Source organism: Urocitellus parryii, chromosome 6, assembly GCF_045843805.1.
Source record: "Urocitellus parryii isolate mUroPar1 chromosome 6, mUroPar1.hap1, whole genome shotgun sequence".
Taxonomy (NCBI): Eukaryota; Metazoa; Chordata; class Mammalia; order Rodentia; family Sciuridae; genus Urocitellus; species Urocitellus parryii.
The window spans coordinates 172,512,298-172,538,576 of record NC_135536.1 but is presented as its reverse complement, the minus strand read 5'-3'; the positions used below and the strand labels follow the sequence as shown (position 1 = coordinate 172,538,576).

The 26,279-nt window shown below is 46.3% G+C and overlaps 1 protein-coding gene and 1 pseudogene across 1 annotated transcript; both read right to left on the bottom strand.

Moving 5' to 3' along the window:
- The window catches only part of LOC113176915 (signal-regulatory protein beta-1-like), an 81,344-nt pseudogene extending 77,058 nt beyond the window's left edge, over window positions 1–4,286 (bottom strand).
- Window positions 4,287–9,064: 4,778 nt separating this feature from the next.
- LOC144249039 (signal-regulatory protein beta-1-like) lies at window positions 9,065–25,627 on the bottom strand. Its single transcript, XM_077800262.1, has 3 exons — window positions 25,555–25,627; window positions 16,977–17,330; window positions 9,065–9,177 (listed from the first exon to the last, which is right to left on the bottom strand). Exons 1-3 carry the CDS (start codon window positions 25,625–25,627, stop codon window positions 9,065–9,067), a joined length of 540 nt encoding a protein of 179 aa, XP_077656388.1.
- Window positions 25,628–26,279: the final 652 nt, after the last annotated feature.

Here is a 26,279-nt window from a genome sequence, read left to right as displayed (position 1 = left end):
ATATATCAGTGATGAATTAACTGAAATAGAAATTGGGAAAACCGTCCCATTCATAATGGCCTCAAAAAGTATTTGGGAATCAATCTAACAAAAGAGGTGAAAGACCTTTACAATGACAAGTAAGAAACAAAAAATAAAGAAATAGAATGAGACCTTAGAGTGTGAAAGATCTCCTGTGTCCTTGGATAGGCAGAGGTAATATTGTCAAAAAGGCTATATTACCAAAAGCACTATGCCTATTTAGGGGTAAAAAGGAAATATTATAATTCCAATAGTGTTCTTTGTAGAAATAGAAAGGGGAGTTGTGAAATTCATTTGGAAAAATAAGAGTCCCAGAATAGCTAAATAATCCTCAGCAAGAAAAGTGAAGCAGGAGGCATCACAATACCAGACCTTAAATTACACTACAGAGTGATAGTAACAAATCAGCACGGTTTCAGCACCAAAACAGACAGGAAGACCAATGGTAGAGATTGGAAGACAAACAGATGCACCCCCACACACAGTTCTCTCATACTAGACAAGGCACCATAGACCTACGCTGGAGAAAAGATAGCCTCTTCCCAAATGGTACTGGCAAAACTGGACAGCTGCATGTAGCAAAATGACATTCAACTGCTATCCCTAACCCTGTCCCAAACTCGACTCAAAGTGGATCAAGGGCCTAGGCATTACACCAGAGACCCTGCACCTACTAGAAGAAAAAGTAGCACCAACTCTCCATCATGTCAACTTAGGAAGCAAATTCCTCAACAAGATTACTAAAATGTAAGAAGTAAAATAAAGAATCAATAAATGGGATGATATCAAACTAAAAAGCTTCTTCACAATAAGGGGAACATCAAGAAGGTGAACAGAGATCCCATGGACTGGGAGAAAATTTTTGCCACTGGCACCTTAGATACAGCCTTGATCTCAAGGATATATAAAGAATTCAAAAACTTAACACCAAAACAAACAAACGAATAACCCAATCAATAGATGGAAAAGGAACTGAAGAGTTGCTTCATAGAAAAAGAAATATAATCAGTCAACAAGTGCATGAAAAAATGTTCAATGTCTCCAGCAATTAAAGAAATGTAAATTAGTACTACAGTGAGATTCCATCTTACTCTAGTCAGAATGGCAATTATCAATAATACAAGTCACAATAAAATGTTGGCAAGGATGTGGTGGGGAAAGTACACTCAAACACTAATGGTGGGACTGCAAATTGGTGTAACCACTCTGGAAAGCAGTATGGAGATTCCTCAGAAAACTTGGAATAGAATTACCATTTTACTCAGCTAACACAATTCACTGTTTATACCCTAAGAACATTAAATCAGCAACTACAGTGACACGGCCACAGCAATGTATAAAACAGCCCAAATCACAATAGCTAAGCTATGGAACCAACCTAGGTGCCCTTAAACAAATAAATGGATAAAGAAATATGGTACATATACACAATAGAATATTACTTAGCCATAAAGAAGAATCAAATAATGGCATTTGCCAGTAAATGCATGGAACTATCATGCTAAGTGAAGTAAATAAATCTGAAACAAAACCAAAGGCCAAATGTTGATATGTAGAGGCTAAAATACAACAAGGGAGGATGAGGAGAGAAGAATAGAAGTTCACTGGAATTGACAAAGAGAAATAAAAGGAAGGGATATGGCATAGGATTAGGAAAGTCAGAATGAATTGCACATAAACTTCCTATATTCTTATATAAATGCACAACCAGTATAACTTCACAGCAACTACAACCACAAGAATGGGAAGTTATACTCCATGTATGTTATAATATGTCAAAATACATTCTACTGTCATGTATAACTAAAAAGAAGAAATTTAAAAATTAAAAAAATACCAACACTCACCCCTGTTATTCCATTTAAGCAGCAGACAGAAATTCCCTTTGGAGGCACTGGACCACTCACCAGGATCATAAACTGCCCCCTGGCTTTGGGAAATTCTTCCCCTCATGGACTTGTCTACATGTCATGAAAACAACAGCTGTCTGGGGACCCCTTGGCTCTCTAGGACTTAGATGCTCTGTGAACACTGCTCACCTCAACTGCTCCCACAGCTACAAAAGCATCATCAGGACAAGATAAAGCAAAACCTAGACCATCTGGCCTTTCCCACTGGCAGGATGGGGTGACTTCCCTAGGCTTAGACCCTTACACAAAGCCTGGGTATCACAGGGGACACCTCCCACCAGGCCCCTTGGCTAGCTGGAGCCCTAAGAATTAACCTAGTGGACCTAATGGAAACCCGTGGACTGTAGGAATGGCACAGCCACCCGTCATACACCCTGGAACTCAGTGGGATGTGGTGCCTTCCACCCCTTAACCAGAGCCTCCCTCTAAAGCATGGGAACCAAGGACAACACACCTTGCAAAGCCCAGGCAGCCTCCTGAGCTCAGGGCAATTCACCTCTCTGCTCCACACCTGGAGGTGGCTCCCATTTCAATCAGAGTGAGAGGAAGTCCCATGAACACAGCAGGGACATCTGTCTCACACCCTGTGCACATGGGGTTTCTCTATCAGGAAGCCCTTCTGCCAGAAAACCTCAGGGCCACTCCTGCCCCTCCTCTAAATCTCTGCTCAAGTTCCCCTTCTCAGTGATGCTTGCCCAGACAATCCTATTTGCAGTGCTTCTCCCACTGGTTCTCCAATTCCCTTATTCCGCTGATTGTTTTCAAGTCACATGGATCACTGTTCAATATGTGATGCGATTTACCTCTTTTTTGTGTGTTGATCACCACCATTGTCCCTAGAGGTACCTTGGCTACACAGGGCAAATCCTTTGTTTCTTTTAAGCTCAACACACTGCAAGTTTCTGTAGCAGTTCCTGCACACAGTAGGTGCACAATCAGTGTGTACTTAGTGTGTGAACTGCTCAGTGCCACAACCCTGCATTGCAGAAGTCGATTTGCAGTGGATACATTTTGTAGAGATGGCCACAAGTTGAGTTTCCCACACTGAATACTTAGCAAAACAAGAACTATTTGCCAGATATAGGCAGGAAGTAGAAGAGCCCAGGAGAAGAAAACCACAAACCCTTTTCCTCCACCATATCTACGCCCATTGGCAGAGCTGTACAATGTGTATAAATCAGTCCACATGTGCATCGTTTACTAATTTCATATACAAATTTAAACCAGGCACCCTTCTTATTGCCTTCAAAAAAAGAAGAAAGGAAAGAAAGATCCCAGTCCTCTTGGAGTCTCTAGTCCCCGCATGATGAGCATGAGATGCCCAGGTCTTTGGAAGCAGACATCTGACCCCATGAGGTTGTGCTACACACCATTGAAACAATGTCTGGCCACATGTAGGGTCAGGGCCACAGAGTTTGAGAAGATGGTGGGTGAACAACGAGCTCCAGATCAGAGCATCTGCACCCAGATCCCAGCCCTCGCACTGCCCCTGAATGACCACGGAGCTCCTGGTGCTTCTGCTTCTCAGCTGTAAGGTGGGTGACCAGGGTGTCTGCTGTGGGTGTCATGGTCACGTGATGAGCTGTACAGCATTTCAGAGAGTCTGGCCCATGGTGAGTGTTCAAGAAATTGAAAGTCATTACTCAGTAGATTTCCTGAGGCCCAGAGCCTTCCACTGGCCCCCTATGATGTAGATAATGGTATGACATCGTCATAGCCACCGTCAGTCAACTTATCATTACTGTAAGAAATACCTGAGACAAATCCACTTATGAAGAGAAAAGCAGGATGAGCTCATAGTCTTAGGGTTTCAATTCAGCATTAGTTGTATCATGGATATTGAGCCTGTGGGAGGCACCAAATCAATGGAGGGGAAGGTACGATGGGACAAAGCCATGTACCTCAAGGCCAGACTATGGTGGAGGTGGGGAGATGGCTTATTCCATGGCCTTGAGGAGATCACCTCCCCTTGGCTATCTCAGAAGTTATCAGGATGTACACACTGATGCTCTGGAGAGATGTTCTGTGAGCTGAAGGATTGTAATATGCAAGTGATTCTTGTCACTGCTGTGTGAAGCATCAGCTGATGTGATGCCTCTGGCCCCAGCTGCAGGGGAGGCCTCCCAGAGACAGAGCTCAGGACCCTTGGTATGGGCTCCAGATAATGCCCTGTCCCAGCCTCCATGGCAGAGCCTGGGTTTGTCCTGAGTCCCTGGGAGTCCATGGGCAGAGCTGACCCAGGGGCCCGGACAGAGGACTCTCCCCAGACAGTGCTCACTCACCTGTGAGTCCCAGCAGGAGGGTCAGCAGCAGGATAGGACAGGGACGCTGGGGCCAGGAGGCAGGTGCAGACATGGTGGAGCCCTGAGGTGCCTCCTGTCCCAGTGTCTGTGCTGGGAGATCCCCGACTCTGCTCTATGGAGAGAACTGACACTCTGTGTCCCTTGTTTCAAGAGGAAGTGACTGTGACAGAGTGACAACCAATTTCCTCCAAAATTGTGAAGTAGAAACCAGGAGCACAGTTCCAAAAAAGCACAGTTTTTAAATCTCTTTATCTATTGACATGCACCTTGTTGATTCCATGATTTAGCTATTGTGAATTGTGCTACTATAAACCTTTATCTGGCTCCATCCTTGTAGGATGCTAATTTTAGATATTTTGGAAAAGTACCAAGGAGTGGCATGGCTGGGTCATGTGGTGGTTCCATGCCTAGTTATTTAAGGATTCTCCTTTCTGCTTTTCTAGTGGTGGCCTTCATTTGCTGGTCCACCAACAATGTACAGTGAACATCTCACCTGCATCCTCACCAACACTTGTTTTTATTTCTAATCTTGGTATTTGCTGACTGACTGGAATGAGATGAAACCATATTGAAGTTTTGATTTGCATTTCCCTGATGACAAGGAATGTTGAACATTTTTTCATGTACATATTGGCTATTTGTGTTTTCTCTTTTGAGAAGTTTCTGTATAGATTTTTGGCCCATTTGTTTTTTGGGTTATTGTTATTATTACGATTTAGGTTGAATGTGTTGGAGTTCTTCACATATTCTGAGTACTAGTCCCCTGTTGGGGGAGTGGCTGGCAAAGCTCCTCTCCCTTCTGCAGGCTCTTTATTTATTCCCTTCATTATTTCCTTTGCTGTGCCCAAGATGGTAACTGATGGCATCCCAGTTATTGACTCTTGATTTTCCTTCTTGCTCTTGGGGTTTCTTTAAAGAAGTTGTGGCCAGCACCTATAACAATGGCCCTATGTTTTCTTTACGCATTTGCAAGGTTTCTGGACTAATTCCCAAGTCTTTGATCCATTGTGATTTGACTTTTGTGAAGGTGAGAGACACAGACCTATTTTCCTTTTTCTACATACATCTAGCATCCAGTTTTCCCAGTACCATTTGTTAAAGAGTCCTTTTTGCAAGGTGTATTTTTATCCCTCTTGTCAAGTATCCCTAGACAGCTGTGAGTGTGTGGGTTTGTCTCTGTGCCTTAATATCTCTTTACACGGGTCTTCATGTCTATTTGTAGCCAATGCCAGGCTGGTTTTGTTACTATGGTTCTGTGCTATAATTTCAGATCAGGTATGCTGATGGTCCCTGCATAATTTTTCTTGCTCAGTATGGCCCTTGGTATTTCATGTCTTTTATTGTTCCGAATGAATTCAAGAATTGTTTTTTCTAATCCTGGGAGGGATGTAATTGTCTTCTCGAGGGTGATTGCATTGAATCTTGGTAGTATGTCCATTGCTCTTGTAGTATGGCCATTTTGAGATATTAGTTCTGCCTATGAGAAAACATGGGAGGTTTCTCCATCTTCTACACTTTTCTTCAATGTCATTTTCAGTGTTCTTCAATATTTATGTAGAGCTCTTTTAATCCTTGAATAGATTAGTTCCCATTAACTTCAATTTTTTTGAGTGTGTGTGTGTGTGTGTGAATGTGATGACTTTGATGATATCTTCCTTGGCTGAATCACTGTTAGAGGACAGGAAAACAATTGGTTCATGGGGTAGATCTTGTGTCCTTCTACTTTGCTGAATTGATTTATATCTCTGGAAATCTTCTGATGGAATTTTGGGCATCCTGTAATGACAGCATCATGTCATTTCCAAGTAGATGGCTTGTTCTCTTCCTATTTGTATCCCTTAATTTCCGTCAGGAGTGGGGAGAGTGGACAACCTTGACTTATTCTTTATTTTAGAGAAAATGCATTTAAATTTTCTCCATTTGGTGTGATGTTGGTTGACGTTTGTCATTCACAGCTTTGACAATGCTGAGGTAGGATTCTTCCATCCTAACCTTATTCAGCATTTTAATCATGAATTGATGTTCAAAGATCTTTTCTGCATCTATTGAGATGGTTCTGTGATTCCTGTCCATAATTCTAAGTGGTGAACAACAGTTATTGATTTGTGAATATTGAATGAACCTAGCCTCCCTGAGATGAAGCCCATTGATCATGCTGTATTAGCATCTTGCTGTGTTTTTCATGCAGGTTGGTAATATCTCATTAAGTATTTTTTCCTCTACATCCATCAGTGATGTCAGCCTGAAGTTCACTCTGTGTGTCTCAGTCTGGTTTTCACATAAAGATTCTACTAGCTTCATAGAGTGCATTTGGGAGTGTTCCTTCCCTTTTAATTTCATGGCACATTTAGAGAAGGACTGGTGTTAGTTATTCTTTAAAGGTGTGGTACAACTTAACTGATGATGTCTGTGGTCCTTGTCTGTTCTTTGTTGGAAGACTTTTACTTGCTGTTTGAATTTCACTCCTGATACTGCTCTGTTTAGGTTTTCTATATCTTTTGGGCTCAATCTGGGCAGGTCACATGTGTCTAGGGATTCATCAATGTTTTCTAAATTTCCTAACTTTTTTGTGTCTGAATTTTGCACATAGTGTCCAGACTTTCTCTGGATTTCAGAAGTGTTTCCAGTGATGTTTCCTTTTAAATCTCTAATTTGATATATTTGGGTGTTTCCTCTCTTTCTGTGGTCATTTGGCTGAGGGATTTTCAATCTTATTTAACTTTTTAAAGAACCAGCTCCTTCTGGCATTGATCCTCTGTGTTGTTTTCCATTCTCAGTTGCAATAATTTCTGCTCTGATCTTAATGATTTCCTATGCTCTACTCTTTCTGAATCAGTTTGTTCTTCCTATCCTAAGGCCTTGAGTTAGAGTATAACCTTATTTATTTGATATCTCTTTATGTCATTCAGGTAGGCACTCAATGATTTAGATTTTCCTATTAGAGCTGCTTTCATAGTGTCTTAGAGATTTAGATATGTTGTATCTCTGTTCGAATTTGCTTCTAAGGATTTCTTCATTTCTACTCTCATTTCCTCTTTGATCCCTTCTATATTAAAATACTAATCAACACAGCAAAAAGCACAGTGAGGACAGGAGAGGTGACAGTTATGGAAATGATGTTAACCTGGGCACAAATGGAACAGAAGCAGCTGGCTGTGGTGTGTGGACATGGATCTTGTATGGGGACTTTCCTTTGCAGATAGACGAACTTTCTGAAGGTGACATTACCCATATATACCAGGGGAGTGGTGGTGACCCAAAAGACAATGGTATTGAAGTGGGCTGGTAATTCACCAAGGTAGAAAAGGTGCTTGCTTTGCATACTCAAATAAAGAAGAACAAGGCCAGCATGTTGACCATCCTCTGGATAAGTTTTTACTAAGGTACAAAACACTAACGCTCAGTGTTTCTATGTTTCAAATGAGTGTGCACTAGGCCCCATTTATTATTGTTTATGTTTCCCTATATGTTTAAAGTTACATTTAACTGATATTTTGAGTGTGTTTCATATTTTGACAAACGCTGCAAAGTTGGAAGGACCATGATTATTTTTCATGATCACGATGGAAATATCTTCCCAGGATTTTGGTTTCAGTTTGCATGGTCATTTTTACAATCCTGCTCTTCCATGGAGAGACAAGACTGCCTTTATCCCAGACAATAGTGTTGCTCATAAGTGATAAGGAAGAAAGTCTCTCAGGTTAAGAAGAACCGTTTTCTTTTTTCTTGAGTTTAAGGCATAGGACACTTAGGTAAAGAGGAAGGAGAATGATTTTTCCTTATTAAAGCAGAACGAGTTTCATTTGAGAACCTCAACAAGGCTGGTGAGGAGGGGTAGGCAGGAAAAAGATGGCTGAATGACTCTTGAGAGTGAGGACTAGGGGTGCTTGATGGCCAAGATCAAGGCAATGTAGGAGAGCCATCCTGTTGTGGTCGGGTGGGGCTTGCTGGTCACATTCTGGGGAGGTGTCATGAGTTGCCATCCAGAGGCACGTCCAAGGGCCCTGCTCAGGACCATGAGTGCAGACTCAGCCATGGGGCATCAAGGACTGGTCAGAGGTTCAACAAGGGCCTGTGGGCTGGTGTCCTTTGGGGAGGTATTTGGAGCAGAGACTACAGAGGCTTCTGGGCAGCTCCTTCTCTCAGGCTCAGCACTGTGGAGCAGGAAGAAGGTGGCAGAGACTGAGGGTCCCAGGTAGCAGGGAGTGATGAAGGATCTGTGGGAAACATGTCCACATTTAGGTATCTGCTGGCGATTCATGAGAGTCTCCTTAGAGCTAGGAGGTCCTGGTGTGGCCCTCCCGGGATGCCTGTGGTGAGTGGACCAACAGCCTCAGGTTAGAACTCTGAGTCTCTCCTGCGTTCTTAATCCCCTTCCCTCTCCCTGCAGTGGGCCACAATGAGGGTCAGAAATGAGCACCCTGAGTGCAGCCCACCTAGTCTTCTCAACATTGCTCTGTATGGTAGAATCTTCCTGCACATGGAGGCCCAACATTTAACTATTGGACTTATATAGAGGTGGCCTCCAAGGGACACACCCATTCTGCTGCATCTCTTTGTACACCCTTGGCCCATCATCTCTTGCGCTCCTAGGACTAAGTGGACAATGATTGCCAACCCTTGATCTCCTCATCTCCTGCACACCCCACATACCTCCTGGGAGCTTGAAACCCCACAGAAGTTGCCTGAGAGCCTGAGGGTTCTGAGGGGTGTGTGCCTGGTTCTCTAGACCCACTGACCCTGCAGCTGTGCACAGGTGGGCTGCACTCCCCCTGGCCCTGCCCCCTCTGCAGCAGCCTGTGCTCCACCCTCCCTCCTGGGGACTTACAGTCAGGACTTCTGCTTCCTGTGGACATAGACGGCAGAGACACTGACGGCCAGTAGGATCTTGAGGCCAAACAACAGGGCGATGAGGTATGAAGCAAGAGTAGACTTCACTGCTCCTGAAAATCAAGGGACAGTGGGAGCCATTAGGAAGACTCTTATGAGTTCATTCCCAGGAGCCTGCACTTGCTCCGGGTGAGGCTACCTGGGCCTAACAAAATTATGAAGCAATAGCACACCCCCTGTCCTGGCTGCCATAGTCAAGCCTGAGGCAGAACCTGGTCAAGGGGTTCCTTATTCCCACACACCCAGTCCCAGGTCCCAGGTGTCCTCCCTGAGGGAAGGTGAAATTGTGTGCTCTGTGCCCACTGCCATCCCAGCTGTGCTGATTCTGTATTGATCCTTTGCGTCTCATGGAGAGGGATCATCATCTCCTCCTGATAAGGACACTGAGGCCTGGGAGTTAGGGAGGTCACTGCTTAGAGGAACCCAAACCCAGAGAAGCTCCTCCATGGAGTCCTATATGGTGACACCTGAGATCATGGTTTTTGAACCCAACGAATGCCCAGTGTCTTCAGGCCCAGAACACTATTTTCAGTGGGGCATGCACATGGGGTGAGGGCCCTTCCCTGGTGAGAGGTGAGGTCAAGGTTGCTGGCTCAGGTCCATGGGTGAGCTGAGGGGACCTGGGTCTCAGCATCTTGGGGAGCCTGCTAAGGAGGTGCAGGATGAACTAAGAAAACCGCTGCCTGAAAAAGACTTTTGTGGGTCAAGAAAACATTTCTCCTATGTGGGAGGGGCCACAGTCTCCTAATAGCAGACCCCCCTCCAGTGCTCTGTCACCTGAAGTCTTTCTGTTGGACACACAAAGCCAGATCCAGGGAATTAGACCTGAGGAGGCTGAGTGGTGCTCTAGGACTCCCCCCTCAGTGGAGCTGCACTGCCTTCCCCCTCCTCCCTCTAGAAGGCACCAGCATCAGAGCCTGGCTGAGCAGGGAGTGGAAGGCCCCCCTCCTCCCCTGAAAGCAGCTCTGGTGTCCCTCTGGCTTCTGTGGGAGCAGCTCGGCTGTCTGTGGGAGCAGCTCAGCTGTCTGTGGGAGCAGCTCAGCTGCTGCTGCTTCTCCCACTCATGTAGGGGAGACCCACATGTTGATCCTGAGAACATTCCAAGAAGCTCCCTGATTCCCCGTCCATCATACTGGTAACTTCCTATGGAAACCCAGCTCCATGTGTGTCTACGAATTGGACTCTACAATTTGAGTTTGAACCTGGAACTCATCAGCTGGCTGGTAACATGACCCCAGGGCTGGGGTCAGTGGCACCTGGGCAGGCACTGGCCTGTGTTGAGGTGCCCTTGTGCACACTTTCACCAGAAGTGCACTTGTGGATTAACCTCAGGAAGGGGATTCTTGGGATCTGGTGCTTGACCATGAATTGGGAAATGGCTGTTATTAGGCTCTGGTATTGTAGAGCTTTTTCTGGGCATCAGTCCTGTGGGGAAAGACAAGGAGAAAGTAAATATGAGTCATCTGATGATAAAGGTGAATTGTGAGAGCCAAAGGGGTTCCTGGTGGATTTGTGGGGATTTTTGTCTCCTAGAGCCAGAGGGCAGTAAAAGCAGAGGTTTGGTTCCTGGATGTAATTCCAACAGTAGCAGAGATTCAGAGGAGTTGACATTCTCAGTTTCAGGGGCTCTTCCTGATAGGGAAATTGTAGAAGCTGGATATGAAGGTTAGGGCCATATGGATCAAAGCACTCCAAGACCTTCAGTGGACGTCTGGGTTGCTGGCCACAGTCGCAGCAGGATGGCTGCCAGTTAACTGTGCTCCAAAGACATCCAGTGCCATCTTCCATCCCAACAAAAATACCTCTCCTGAATCATGCAATCCTTACTGCAACCCAGAAAGGAGAAGTGCTGTGGTTCCATGTTGCAGAGAGGATCTGGGATGCACCAAGGCACACTTCCCATGGGCTGGCTCTCAGGATGCAGTTTTATGCTGGTCTCCAGGTGTGTCACAGGAAACCAGGAGAGTGTCAGATCAATAACTGAAGCCTCCTCCCACAGAAGCAATAAAAGAAGATCAATATGAAAAAGTAAGCAGAATAAAGGAAATAATTAAAATAGAAAAGAGTCAAAATTCAATAAAATTGAAGTAATAGAGAAGATAATTGCAACATGAAGTTGATCCTTTGGAAGATCAATAAGATGAGAGAGAGAGAGAGAGAGAGAGAGAGAGAGAGAGAGAGAGAGAGAGAGAGAGAGAGAGAGAGAAACACTCTTGTAACACCAAGATTGAACATGGTGTATTGCTCCAGATTCTGCAGATAATAGATTGATAATTAAGAGATATTAGGCGCCAATCTGCAGTTATAAAGTTGACAACTTAGATAAAATGGACCAACAATGCTTCAAAGACACTCAATCTACCCCAATATACCCAGAATGAAATCTAGCATGTGAAAGGCCCTAAACTTCTAAGTAATTACATCATTTTAAAACCTGACAAAAGGTTTCCTGATGCCCAAATGGTTTCCTAAATAGATTGTACCATGCATTTAAAGATGAATTAAAACCAGTTTTGGTGCAGAGAAGAGCTATGTAATGAATCTTGAAAAATTGGAATATATACTTCATCATTATTAATAATTTGATAAAATATTATTTTTATTAATTGGGATAATGCTGTTGGATTTGTAGAGGAATGTACTTCATCATTTGACCACTCCAGCTGTGGACTGCACTTGCACTGTTTTGCACACCTGCCTAAGTGATTAGCACAGGAGTTAGGCAGCCTCCACATTCTCCTACTGTGAGGGAAATTGCATTTGCTTCCTGTCATTACTCTCCCTGCAAGAAGGGACAGGGAAGAATCAGTAGCCCAGTGCTGACCCAGCAAATGAAGCCCATGACAGGGCCTGCTGGAAGGACCTCCACCCTGAAAGAGTCTTGTGGAGCCAGACCTGCTCCTGTGTTTCACAGGGAAATGACACACATTGGGCCACAGAATGGGGTCTCCAGACAACTGTGGGTCTTTGGGACAATTTTCATGGGAGAGGGAACATTTTTTTTTTAATTAGAGAAAGTTTGCACTATGGGCTGGTGTTGTCCCTGTCCCCAGCAACTTAGATTTTACTTGAGTAGTACATGTGTCAGGGCAGGAAGCCATCAGCAATGTTCCCATTTGTCTCCTGGGCTAGTTTCCCTTTCTGTAAACTCCTAACACACAGATAGTTGGAGCATCAAAGGAGAATATACACAAGCAGAAATTTGCATGTTGTGATGGAGCTTTGAGGGTCCTCATTACAGTAGGTAACAAATCAGGAGGAAATCAAGACCCCTGTGGAGACCACTCAAGGTCACCTAGGGGCCTGGTCCAAACAGTCTCCACCGCCTTAGGGAGTCCTTTCCCCTAGAGGAGCAGAGTCTGCTTGGTGAGGATACAGATGTGTATGGGAAATTCTAATATGGAATAGAATCTGGGCAGAGGTCAACAGGGTGAGTAGAAGAGAGCAGCAATGAAGAAGGAGAACAGAGCAACTGGTAGGTGGACAGACAAGAGGCTGAAGAGCATGACAGGAGTCCATATGTGATGGCAGGTGGCAGCACTGCTGGGAATTAAAGCCCAGGCCACTGAGGACCTAGAGTAAAGGCCCCTGGGGAGCAGCAGGGTAGGTAGTCAGGTGTGGAGTGGGGTGGGGAGCAGGGTTCTGTACCTTAGATGGTATCTGACAAGTTGGCAGTCCCACGAAGAGGAGGCCCCCCCTGCAAAGTGACATGGGCCACCTCGCAGATGACCTGAGAGTGAACATCCCCAGGAGCCAGGGTCACCTGGGCTGTGCTGGACATACTGTAGGATGCACTTCTTTCCCTGGAGTCCATACTGATCTGGGTGTGCGAAAGCTCATTCCCATTTTTGAACCACTTGAGGGTGATGTTCCAGGGGGAGAAGCCATGGGACTCATAGGTGAAGCTCACCATCTGCCCAGGTGTGGCCCTGGTCTCAGAACCCGACACCACAGGAGGAGAAGGTCTGGCTACAATGGAGCAGTGACAGGTGAGTCAGGTGATTGAGAGACACCCTCTGACCACAAGGAAGTGACACTGTGAAGAATCTTTCTTCACGTAATTATTGTTATTATTATTACTATTTGTTGTTGTGCTAGGAATCGACCCCAGGTGCCTGCTAAGCACATGCTCTGTCACTGGGCTATACCCAAAACGACAAGACAAGATGTTTTTAATGCTCCAAATAAAGTTCTCTGGGCACTGAGCTCATCCTTGTGGGGTGTTCCTACCCTCATGTCCCTGGGTGAGCACAGCTGTTTAGTAAGATAGTGAGGACCGACAGCCCAGGTGCTGCTCCAGGCTTGAGGTCAGAGCCTTCTTCTCAGCACCAGGACATCGCTACCAACCTGGGCCCAGGGAGGACCTCACTGCCCTGTCTCACTCTTTGTTAGAAACCTTTTCCTGCTGGCCTACCCTGGAATGCTTGAAACCAAGGTGGGTCACATTTAGAAACAAATGCAGGGGACAAACAATACCAGGACACTAAAATGAACATGGGGACCAGCTCTCCATGCTGAGATGTGGCCCAGCACCTCATCTGTGGGATGGGGTGGTTGGCAAGTCTCCTCCCAGGCCACACTGAGCACAGTTGGCTTTGGGTCACACAGAGCTGCCCCTGGAATCTCAGCAAACGGTAGGGCCTATTGTCCAGAGACTGGGGAGGCTGAGGCAGGAGGACTGCAATGTCCAGACCAGACTGGGAAACTTAGTGAGAATATGCCTCAAAATATATAATAAAAAGGGCTGAGGATGTAGCTCAGTATTAAGGTGCCCCTGGTTTCAATCCTCAGTACCAAAAACAAAACAAACAAAAAAACAACAGAAAAACAAACCCAGGTCCCTCCTTCTTCCAGACTTTATTCTGTGCAGGGCTCTTCCACAGGTGGTTATGAATTCACCCCAATTGTTCTTTTTTCTACCAATGTGCCATGGGCCTCATCTAGCCAGGCCTGGATTTGAGAGGGAGAAAATGAAGGGGAGCTTTTCTGATTCTGGGCTTCCCTGGGTCACTTGGCATTGGAGTCACAGGTCACTGAGTGCAGAGGAAGCCACAGGGATAAATTCATAACTTATGGATAATTACAAGAGATACAGTCCAGTCCGAGGCCCCTGAGCAGGTCCTGAGGGCACTCAGGGGAGAGCATCAGGAGGCTGCTCGCCTGTGGACGGGTCCTCTGATGTCTCCAGATTGCTCACCACCACCCAGCACCTTCTACAGCTGTCATCATGAAGGTTTGTATCAGCAAATATTGACGTCCCTGCCTGACACATGTCCAGCACTAGGAGGGCACAGTATAGAGGGTGTCACTGAAGAAGTGGAATCACCCAGACACCAGCAGCCTGGATATCCCTCCAAGGGTTAGGGACTTTAGTCATTGGCCACTTATCAAGAGCTGCTCAGCATTCTGATACAGGCCTGAGCCCTCAAAATCCCTCAGCTCTTGATACACACCTGCCACATGAGGGGATACTAGTGAGAGCCTGTTATGGAGTAAGGCTCAGAGAGGTGAATGGCCGGTCACCAGCACCAGGCTGGGGAAGAGGGAAGAGATCGGATTCTTCTCAACCAAACAGGAGGATAATTGAATACATTTTTTTTATGCCAAGCTTCTATGTCTCCTTCTGCAGAGAGTGATTAAAAGCACAACCTTGCAAGTTGAGGGTGAAGGCAAGGCACAGCACTGCATGCAGTAGGAGCTTAATAATGACACCTGTGGCTGTATCCTCACTCCTTATGAAACCACACATTCATTCTTTAGTAGCCAGAAGGAGCAACAAACTCAGTGGGGATTCTGGGAAAAGCTTCATTCTGCAGCTGACAGGAGAACCCAGGTGAGAGGAGGAGCAGACACCACCCCAACCCTGTGATGATGCTCTGCCTGTTTAATTGCCCCCGACACACACACACACTGAGAGTCTACTCAGGGCCTCAGGTGTGCTCAGCAGGCCTCCTCCACTGAGCTGCACCCCCGCCCTCTCTCTGTGTTCTTAAGAGTCCCCACAGGAAACAAGGTGGCAAAGTGCTTCTCACATCATGAACAGCATCACAGGGGTTTCATCCAGAGAAGCTGTTTCCATAAAGAGCGGCTCTGTGAAGGGACAAGGGACAGATGCCTCAGTGACATTTAGGTCATCAAGGCAGGGAGGGCTGTGGGCTGAAGAGGCAGGACTCAGTGGTTCCAGCTCCTGTTCAGAGACAGACACATGTCAGATGTGGGCCCCAGGATGACACTGAATTTGAGTGGGCTCTGTCGGGAGACCCTGCCAAGGGCCCCAGGGAGCTGAGCCCAGCACGGGCTGTCCTGAAGGATCCACACCTGAGAAGGCTCCCACACTCTCCTTCATTGCCAGAGGAAAACCCCCAATTTCCTTCTGTGTCTTCAGGACATCAATCTCAGGGGTTGAGAGCCCAGGCTGCGTGTTAGAACCTTCTGGAGTAAGTAAAAATTTAAGATGCCCAGACTCATGTTGGAATTTTAAAAGAAAAATGTGTAGGTGAAGCCTGGGTCTGGGAGTTTTTGTCTTCAGTTTTCCCCATGATTCCTACGCACAGCCAGTGGGGAGCCCCCGACCCCACACACCACAACAGTAAGAACAACTGTAACATCTCCACAGAACAAGGCTTTTGCCCTTGTTCAAATAATGGAGCAGCTCTGTGTGTCCTGCTGGGGCATCTCCCTGTGGAAGGAGATCATGGCGGACATTCAGGAGAGGTTCTCCAGTCACTGTGGGCTTCATGGTGTGAATGTGAGTGGCTTCCTGAACTTGTGGGAGAAGGAGGAGGAGCAGAGATGCTGCTCCCTGCCCAGTGGGTCAGGTCAGGGTCTGTGTTGAGCCCCTCCTGTGCCCTGGCTCCTCTGTGGGGACAGTGTCTATTCCCAGGGCAGCAGGAGCCTGGGCTGGAGTCAGGTTGGGCTCTGTCCCAACCTGGCTTTAATGTGCTGTGTGAGAGAGGGCCTGCCTGGGCCTCCAGCTCCCCAGGGTCAACAGGGATGGGCACAGGTGTGAAGGTCCATGTGTGCTGACCACCTCAGCCTCGTGGCTCAGGTAGAGTATGCAGCACCTCTTGCAGAAAACCGAAAGTGAGCATTGGGTTCCTGAACCTGGAACCCCTGTGTCACCAACATGGGGAATGAGGCCTGGTAAGTGACCCAGCTCTGCTCCTACCCTGCAGGGCCTGTGAGGGCTGGTCCCTGAGACACAGGGATTTACAGGCAGACCCAGGGCACAGGCCCAACCTCTTGGCAGCTCCTCCACCAGGGCCCCAGGTCTACAGGGAACCTGAGCCTGTCAGAATCCTCTCAGGTGCTATTCCAGGAGGGGAAGGAAGGAAAGCATGCCCTGTCCCCTCCCTGCTCTGGAGGGCCAGGTCCTCAGGGAGGGACAGGAACAGTAGCCTGTGGGAGGAGAACTTTACTGTTTCATAGCATTCAGAGGACAGAATGGCACATGGTAGGCCCTCAGGATCTATGGCAAAAGGAGAAGGCTCCCCCCACAGGGGCAGTGTTCTCAGAAGACAAGAGACACAGTCTGGCTCTGTGACTGGCAAGTCCCTCAAACCCTCAGAGCCCTCAGCTGGGGAGCCACAGGGCAGGCCAGACTGGAAAAGGTCAGGGCTGTGGAGCAGGCAGGTGAGGGGTGCAGATGCCCCCCATTTACCAGCCATGGAGCCTGGACCAAATAGCACGGCCTCCACAGGCCTCTGCCTCCCTGACCTGCAGAAGGGGTGACAGCAGGTCATGTCATGAGCACCCAGTGCTGCTCCTGCTTCTCAGCTGTGGCCCCCAGGATGGAGGGCGTGACCCCTGACCTCCTGTCCCACCCCAGGGAGGAGGAGGCAGCTGCACTCACCTCGCACAGACAACTCGGTGCCTGGTCCAGACTTATACTCCTTATCAACAGGGGTCGATTTCTGGAACTTCACACAGTAGTAGGTGCCAGCGTCTGCTGGGGTGACATTACTGATGCGGATGGAAAAGTCCCTGTTGTCCCTCTTTGTGTGCTCTGAGAGATTTGTGACTCGGGGGAACCAGCCGTCTTGGTAGTTGTAGATCAACTCCCGGCCTGGCCCTGTCCCCTTAAACCAATGCACGGGCCCCACAGGGAGCAGGGAGGTCACAGTGCAGTGCAGAGTGGCAGACTCTCCAGCAGCGACAGACACTGACTTCTCAGGCTGGATCACCTGCAGCTCCTGTGCAGCCGCTCCTGGGGGGAGACACAGGGTGGTCACTGCTCATCCTGGGGATCCCCTTGGTTTATCACGTGGTATCAGCAAAGCCTGTCACTGACTGAGTGCCCACAGAGTGGCCTTGAGCTCAGCACAGGGCGTGTGTCCTCACACTGAGCCTCCCCTGGCCTGCACCTCCACACTGTGAGTCACCTGCCCCTGAGGCCCAGAGCCCTGAGCAAGGTGGAGGGAGGGGACTTGAGGGCCTGAGCCCTCCCCTGAGCTCTCATGTGTCACCAACTGACCACAAGGTCACTGCTACTTCATGGACCATGACATTGGGTGGGGGTCCCGTGCTTCTTGGGTCTCCTGAGTTTTGGGGAAGTGGTGCGTACAGTTCATGGGAAATGCATTAAACTGTGAGTCTTGGCTCAGCTCCCTGTTCCACAGAGATGCCAGCTCATGATGGGGTTTCCTCCTTCAGCCTAGAGTGATCATGGTTTGCATACACCAATGAAGGTGCAGCCCAAGTAAGAAATGAAACATTGCTGAAGCCCCTCGCATATCTCCCCACAGTACGACCACACTGTGTAAGTTTCTAATGCTGCTGGATGGGTTGGGAGGTGGAGATCAGCAGCAAGGACAACTTACTTAAAGGACTTCACACCTAGTACCTACGGCAACAGAAATCTATAATGTTATGGTCGTGACCATCAGAATCCCAAATTTGCTGTCACTGGCCTCCACCCGGGGTTCCTCGTGAGAGCCATGTTTCATGATGAGGCTCTTTACATTGCTCTCCACCCAGGGGGCTTCCTGGACTGCTTCCCCTTGTTTCCATCCTCCTGTTCCTCCTCCCTCCTGCCTCCCCATCCCATGTAAAGGAGGCTGCAGTTTCAGAGCTAAGGCAGGACATGGCATGGGGTAGAAGAGGTGGAATAATGAGGATAATTCTCCACAGTCCAGGTGCCTGAGCCTGCCCAGTGTCCAGAATGTGATAGCGAGAGGCAATTCCTTCTCTTCCACCTTGACTTCACGTGTCCCCCTCTCAACGACAGTCCTCCATGACTCCCCCTAACTGTCCATGCTGCTCTGCGGGCAGCCCCTTCTCTGCTGCTTCCTTGATGCTGCTGATCCCCACCTCCCACCCGTCCATGGCTGCCACCCAGTGTGATGGGTGGCTCCTGGTACAAGGAGAACAGGGGAAGGAGCAATTTGAGCCCTCTCTCCTTCAGATTTCAAAAGAAGCAATTTGAGGTTATAAATCTCCCTGGATAATGTGCTTGGACTTTGAAGTGCTGTTACCTGTGACAGGCTGAGAATCTTTCCTTTAAAATTAAACTGTCACCAAATTTTAAAAAAAACGACAGTTGAGACCACTGGTTCTTCTCTGGATGACCACCTCGGCCCCTCCGCATTAGTCACTTTGTGTCACTGTGATCAAATACCTGACAAGAACAACTTGGAGGAGGAAAGTTTCTTTTGGGCTCACAGTTTCAGAGGTCAATCCTCTCAGCTGGCACCAAGGCAGGTCGTCCATGACAGGAGGGTATGTGGTGGACACCTGCTCAGTCCGTGGCAGCCAGGGGGCATGCTGGGAGCAGGGAGCACACGTGGGCCTCCAGGACCAAAATATCATCCTTATGGCCATATTCCCAGTGACGTGCTTCTCCAAAAAGTCCCCACCTGCCTATGGGTATGACCCATTCAAATCACAGTTCCAACAAATGGATTAACACCTGGATCAGGTTGAGGTTCCATGACTCGTCGTTTCCTCTCTGACCCTGCTGCTTTGTCCAACACAGGAGCTTTTCAGGGAACCCCTCACACACAAACTGTAATCCCCTCTGAGTCTCATTGCTGTACCCTACAGAGGAGGGCATGCCCCACAGCGGCCACCCTAGACCACCAGGGACTTGCCAGGTAGACATTCAAAGGTATTAGCCATGTGGAAGGTTTTGTTTAAGAGGACAAATAATGGATGAAGGGAAAGATTATCCTTTGGTGGTGTCACCCTAGGGACAGGCCATTCCTTGGAGACACAAAACTTTCCTCTTTCTTCTTAGCAACCAGAGGCAGGGACTGAACACCACTGCTGAGGTAGGTAAAGGCATACATAACACCGGGGAAAAGGGAGGGGAAAGGCTGCCACTTCAGACACCTGCTAAGTCAAAGCAGCTAAAAGGAACTTTCAACCTTGTGCTCTGAGCTCATGGAAAATCTAGCAAACATGATGGCAGCCTTAGGCTTCTTTTCAAGTTAAAAGTATGATACAGGGAGAAAATAAGCAGGAATAAAGAGCATAGGTAACCTTTTAGTATAGTCATGTAATAAACACAGTGTGCATACTATGTAACTAAGTTAACTCCAACTTTCAAAATTGACTTATTTGGAAGACCTAAATTTGCATATTATATTTTATACTAAACATGGATAGAACATCATAATAAGATGAAAAGTGTGCCAATTGTGCTTTGTGTGACTAGAACATAGTGGGAAAGAGCATAAATGTACCAGTTCTCAAAATTTCATGTACTTTAGCAATAAGAAGAATTAAATTATAGTTATACGTGGGGAACTGACTGAATTCAAACATCATGTCCCCTTAATCATCAGAAGGCAACCATATATAAAACATAGGAAAGATTAGCATGCCTCATTTTATCAGCAGCCTCCTTAACACCTGGAGCTAGAAACCCTGGACTTCCATGTGTGAAAGAGTGGAAGTGGGTCCCTCTCACCCTGCACAAAAGTCAGCTGGGGAAGAAGACCAGAAACTCAAAAACTGCTAGGATAAAATGTAGAACCAGCACTCCAATATAACATCACAGGGGTTGACGTCCTTGAAAAGACTCCTAAAGTACATTAAATTAAACCAAAAATCAATAAATGGGATGCAAATTAAAAAGCTTCTGCAGAGCAAAGGAAATAACTAATTGCATGGAGAGACATCCTAGAGAACAGGGGATCTTTGCCACCTGCTCCTCAGATAGGGCAGTAATATCCAGAACAGATAAAGGACTCAAAAATCTTAACACCAAAAAACCAAATAACCCAATTAATAAATGGCACAAGAACCTCAACAGACACTTCTCAAAAGAAGAAATACAAATTGGTCAATAAATATGTGAAAAAAATGTTCAACATGTCTAGCAATCAGAGAAATGTAAATAAAAACTACCTTGTGGGGCTGGGATTGTGGCCCAGTGGTACAGTGCCTGCCTAGCACATGTGAGGCACTGGGTTTGAGCCTTAGCACCACATAGAAATAAAATAAAAGTATTGTGTCCATCTACAACTGAAAATTCTAAAAAAAAGTACACTGAGATTTCATCTCACTCCCATCAGAATGTCAATTACCAAATATACAAGTGATAATAAGTGTTGGTGAGGATGTGGGTAACTTTACCTCAGGATGCTCCTCTTTGGAACAAGAAAGGTCACTAATGTGTGTACAATTACACTTTGTTGGCAGGACTGCAAATGAGGACTATCACTGTGGAGAGCAGTATGGAGTTTCCTTAATACAAAGAGGAGTAAAGGGAAGGAAGCGGGATGGGAATGGGAAAGACAGTAGAATGAATTGGATATAACTTTCCTGTGTTCATAAGAGAATACATGACCCTGTAACTCCACATCATACACAACCACAAGAATGGGAAGTTAGTTATACACTATGTATGTTTAATATGTCAAAATACATTCTACTGTCATGCATAACTAAAAGAGAATAAACAAATTTTTAAAAAGTTTAGGAATGGAACCATCCTATGACTCAGCTATCCCACTCCTTGGTATATATTCAAAAAACCTAAAATCAGCCTACTGTAAAGACTCAGCCACATCAATGTTTATAGCAGCACAGTTCACAATATCCAAGCTGTAGAACCAAACTCGTTGCCCACCAACAGATGAATGGATGAAGAAAATGTGGTATACATACCCAACGGCATAATACCCAACCTTAAAAATGAAAGAAATTTCCCCCATGGTCCCCCCACATCGCCATTATGAGTAAGCATCTTATATCAGAGCCTGGGAAGAATGGAGGAACCTAATGGGAGGGAGGGGTAGGGAGGGGGCAAGCAGGTAGGAATGATGGTGAAATGAATTAGACATCATTACCCTAAGTACATGTATGAAGACACAAATAGTGTGAAAATACTTTGTGTACAATCAGTGATTTAAAAAATTGTGCTCTATATGTGTAATATGAAATGATTTGCATTCTGCCATTGCGTATAACAAATTAGAATAAACAAATAATTTCATAAAAAATTCCATGCCCTTGTATTCTTGTTACACTATCATTATATCCTTGTTGCACACTATCATTCCAAGGGGGAAGATATGTATTAAACAGGATAAATAATAAACATATATAGAAATTTTTAAAAAATGAATAAAATTATGGCATTCGCCAGTAAGTGGATGGAACTGGAGACCATCATGTTAGATGAAATAAGCCAGACCCAGAAATTCACAAATATTTTCTCTGACATGTGGAAACTAGTCCAAAATAAAATAAAGGAACTCTTATGGAAAAATTCCATCAAAATACATAAATGATCAGTGGAACCAAGGAAGGGGATTAGGGTGAGGGAGGAGGGACTTAATAAGGGAAGAACAGAGGATTGAGTCTGAACTAAATTTCCTGTGAACATGTGAATATACCACAGTGAATCTCAGCTTTATGTAAACCCACAAGGCACTGATTTTTAAAAACTGTTAAAAAATTCTGTATTTGTATATGTACAGTTTTACACACACACACACACACACACACACACAAATATGTATAGAAGTATGGCTTGCCATCATAGTACAAAACATTATTTTTTGGAGGGGGGAGTGTACCAGGGATTGAACTCAGGGGCATTCAACCACTGAGCCACATCCCCATAAAATAAATAAAATATATTTTATTTAGAGACAGGGTATCACTGAGTTACTTAGCGCCTCACTTTTTCTGAGGCTGCTTTGAACCTGCAATCAATCCTTCTGCCTCAGCCTTCCTAGCTGCTGGGATTACAGGTGTGCACCACTGTGCCTGGTATATAAGGTCATTTTGAGGATCAAATTCGGTTATGATAATACATGTGGAGGCTCAGGAAAATTTCAGCACATCATTGATGTACACCAAGTACAGCTGGGGAGCTAACTCTGGCTATCTCAGAGTGTACACAGGTGAGTCTGTTGGTGACTCTCTGTTCTCTATTTTTTTTTTTTTTAACAATTAGCCTCCACTGAGAAGCAGAGTAGTTCAACATGGTTAAAAGAAAGCAATCTAGGGGTATGGTTACAGCTCACTGGTAAGTCACGTACTGAGCATGCTCATGGCCCTGAGTCAATCCACAGTCTTAGGAAACAAGAAAGAAAGAACAAAGACATTTGGAACTGGCTGGTCTGGATTTGAATCCCAGCTACTGCACTGCCTGGGGAAGGGGACAGTGGGCAAGTTCCCTTCTCTGCCTGTTTCCCATCTGCAGCTAGAGGATGATGCAACCACGGGTCACTTAGGGCTGTCCTGGGGCTAGACTAGCTACAGCACACAGTGCTAACCCTGTGCCTGCCCAGGGAAGGCTCACTCAGTGACCTGGGTGCTCATTTGGGTGCAGTGTAACTGGAATCACTTTAAGCCAGGCCCTGCAGGACCTGTAAATTGACATCACAACAGGACCACAGTGGGGAGCCAGGAGGGCTGAGGGTCTCAGTGTAGGCTTCATGGCTAAAGAAGAGGAGGGAGGGAAGCAACCTGTGGGAGCTGTGAGCAGGGGCTGTCCTGGGCTCTGCCAAGAGCAGCCCTCCAGCCCTTCCTGTCCTGGGAAGAGGGAAATTCAAGTCTCTGGTGGACTGAGGAAGGTGGGCATGGTGGTCACACCTGCAATCCCAGCTACTTGGGACACTGAGGCAGGAGGAGTGGAATTCAAGGCCAGCCTCCACAACTTAGGGAGATATTCTCTCCAATTAGAAATACGAAGGGTATAACTCAGCAACAGAGCACCCCTGAGTTCCATCCCCAGTACTGAAAGAGAGAGGCATGGGGAGAGAGAGAAAATAAAAAGGAGAACAAAAAGAAGGAGGACCAGGGAGTTTGAAGGCTGAATCGTGCCACCATGTGTTGAAGCTGCACACACTTTACCTCAAGGCGGTCCTATTTGGAGACAAGGTGTACAGAGAGGTCACTAATGTTAAATGGGGTCATCAGGATGGGCCTCAATCCAACATGACTGTTGCAAGAAGAGGCGATGTCCAGAGACCCATAAGGAGAGACCCCCAGTTCTCACACAGAGAGGAGATGCTGGGCACCTCCACTGAGAGGCCTCACAGGAAGCAAACCACCAATGTCTGGACCTTTCACTTCTAGACTTCAGAACCATGAGGAAGTAAATACCGATTGTGTTAGCCACCAACCAGCCTGTGGTGCTTTGTTACCACAGCCCCACCAAGGAACACAGGCCTCATGAAGCAGAAAATGTGAAGCTTCTTAAAGAGGAAGAGGTGTGTGCACATGGGGGCCCAAGTCTGTAGTCAAACAGTCTGAGTTAGGAAGATTCTAAATTTTAGACCAGTCTCAGAAACTTAGTGAGACCCTGTCTCAAAATTAAAAATTAAGATAAAAAGGGTCTCTGCCACCTGCACCTTGGATACAGCATACACACACACACACACACACATATCTTAATCTCCAGGATATATACAGAACTGAAAAAACTTAATTCACACGCAAAAACAAAACAAAACAAAACAAATTACCCAATCAATAAATGGGCTAAGGAAATGAATAGACACTTCTCAGAGAAAGAAATATGAATGGTCAAGAAATACATGAAAAAAATACTAAACATCTCTAGCAATTAGATAAATGCAAACCAAAATTACTCAAAGATTTCATCTCACTCCAAAATCAGAACGCCAATTATCAAGAATACAAGTAACAATAAGTGTTGGCAAGGATGTGGGGAAAAGGCACATTCATACATTGCTGGTGTGTCACGAAAGTGGTGTAAGCATTCTGGAAAGAATTATGGAGATTCCTCAGAAAAATTGGAATGGAACCACCCTTTGACCCAGATATCCCACTTCTTGGCTCATACCCAAAGGATTTAAAATCAGCATACTATAGTGATGCAGACACATCAATATTTATAAAGCTTCAATTCACAATAGCTAAGCTATGGAACCAACTTAGGTGACCTTCACCAGGTGAAAAGATAAAGAAAATGTGGTATATATACACAGTAGAATATTACTCATCCATAAAGAAGAATGAAATTATGGCATTTGCCAGTAAATGGATGGAACAGGAGACCATCATGCTAGGTCAAATAAGCCAATCTCCCAAACCAAAGACCAAATGTTCTCTCTGATATATGGATGCTAACACACAACAAGGGAGGGTGGGGAGGGAAGAATAGAAATTCACTGGATTAGGCAAAGGGGAATGCAAGGAAGGGAGGTGGATGAGATTAGGAAAGAGTAGGTGAATCAGACATAACTTTCCTATATTTATATATTAATACTACAAGGAATATAACTCTACATCATGTACAACTACTCCATGTACATATGATGTGTCAAAATACATTCTACTATCATGTATAACTAAAAAGAAAAAAAGTTAAAAAGGGCAAAAAGTTAAACAAAATGGTTAGGGGATGTAGCTCAGTGACAAAGTGGGTTCAAGTCACAGTCAAAAAAAGAGAGAAAGAGAAAGAGAGAGGTGGTGGAGGAATGTATGTGAAGAAGCTCACAGAGGAGAAGGAGCTGGGGTCAGAGGGAAAGTGAGGCACTCCACTTTGGAAGGATGGAGGCTGGGTTTCTGCAGGCTTCATGTCAACTTCAGACCCTCACTTCATAGGGTGGGGAGCAGACAATACAGGGTTGAGAGCCAGGCAGATGTCAGCTGCCTCTGAGCTCCTTCCACGGTCTTGATCAGGTCACCTTGCCTCTTGGAGTCTAAGGAGTTATCAGGATCTACACACTGATCCTCTGGAGAGGTGTTCTGTGAGCTGAAATATAATATTATGCAGGTGATTCTTGTCACTGCTGTTTGAAGCATCAGCTGATGTGATGCCTCTGGCCCCAGCTGCAGGGGATCCATAGAGACAGAGCTCAGGACCCTTGGTCTGGGCTCCAGATAGTACCCTGTCCTTGCTATTGGTGGCTGAGTCTATGTTTGTCCTGGGTCCCTGGGAGTCCATGGGCAGAGCTGACCCAGGGGCCAGGACAGCAGACTCTCCCCAGACAGAGCTCACTCACCTGTGAGTCCCAGCAGGAGGGTCAGCAGCAGGACAGGACAGGGACGCTGGGACCAGGAGGCAGGTGCAGACATGGTGGAGCCCTGAGGAGCCTGCTCTGTCCCAGGGTCTGCGCTGGGGAGATCCCTGCCTCTGCTCTCTAGAGAGAACTGACACCTGCCTCCCTTGTTGCAAGAGGAAGTGACTGTGACAGAGTGATAACAGTGATAAGCAATTTCCTTCAGGACTGTGCAATAGAAATGAGAAAGCACAGGCAGAAAATATTAAGGGTTTCTCACACTGCATTGTCAGAAGGAATTGGACAGGCCTCGAGGAACAAGGCCTCCTTCCCCCTGGGTCTGCGCTGGTCCACTAGGCCCCTCATGCATCCTTGGACCTTAACGATTGTCTCTTTGGGAGTCCCAGGACAAGCGAGATGTGTCCCAGACTTTGAACTCTGAGACCCTGGTGTGGCTGGCTGGTGGCCTCACTCTGCAGCAGGCTCACTAAGTGCTACTCAGCAGAGGGATGAGGAGGGTTCCTGAGGCCTGCTCAGTGTTGAGGGTGGAGGAACTGGTCATCTACTGCAATGGCCACCCTTTGCAAACCTTTTGTGAACCTTCCTCATCTTTCTCCTGCCTGGCCCTACTCAGTTCTGTTGGGAAATGTTTTCAGAGAATCTCCAATTTCTAGATCTGATAAGAATCAGAAAGCTCTGTGTTCTAGTCCTCCTACAATTCTTAGCTA

What these genes read in the sequence shown, in the direction of transcription:
- LOC144249039 (XM_077800262.1), bottom strand. Translation starts at nt 25,627, where the DNA reads ATGTCTGCACCTGCCTCCTGGTCCCAGCGTCCCTGTCCTGTCCTGCTG. An exon ending in CCTCCTGCTGGGACTCACAG is followed by an intron (nt 17,331 to 25,554) that starts GTGAGTGAGCTC and finishes GTCTCCCCCCAG; the next exon opens with GAGCGGCTGCACAGGAGCTG. An exon ending in CACCGAGTTGTCTGTGCGAG is followed by an intron (nt 9,178 to 16,976) that starts GTGAGTGCAGCT and finishes CTTGATTTTCAG; the next exon opens with GAGCAGTGAAGTCTACTCTT.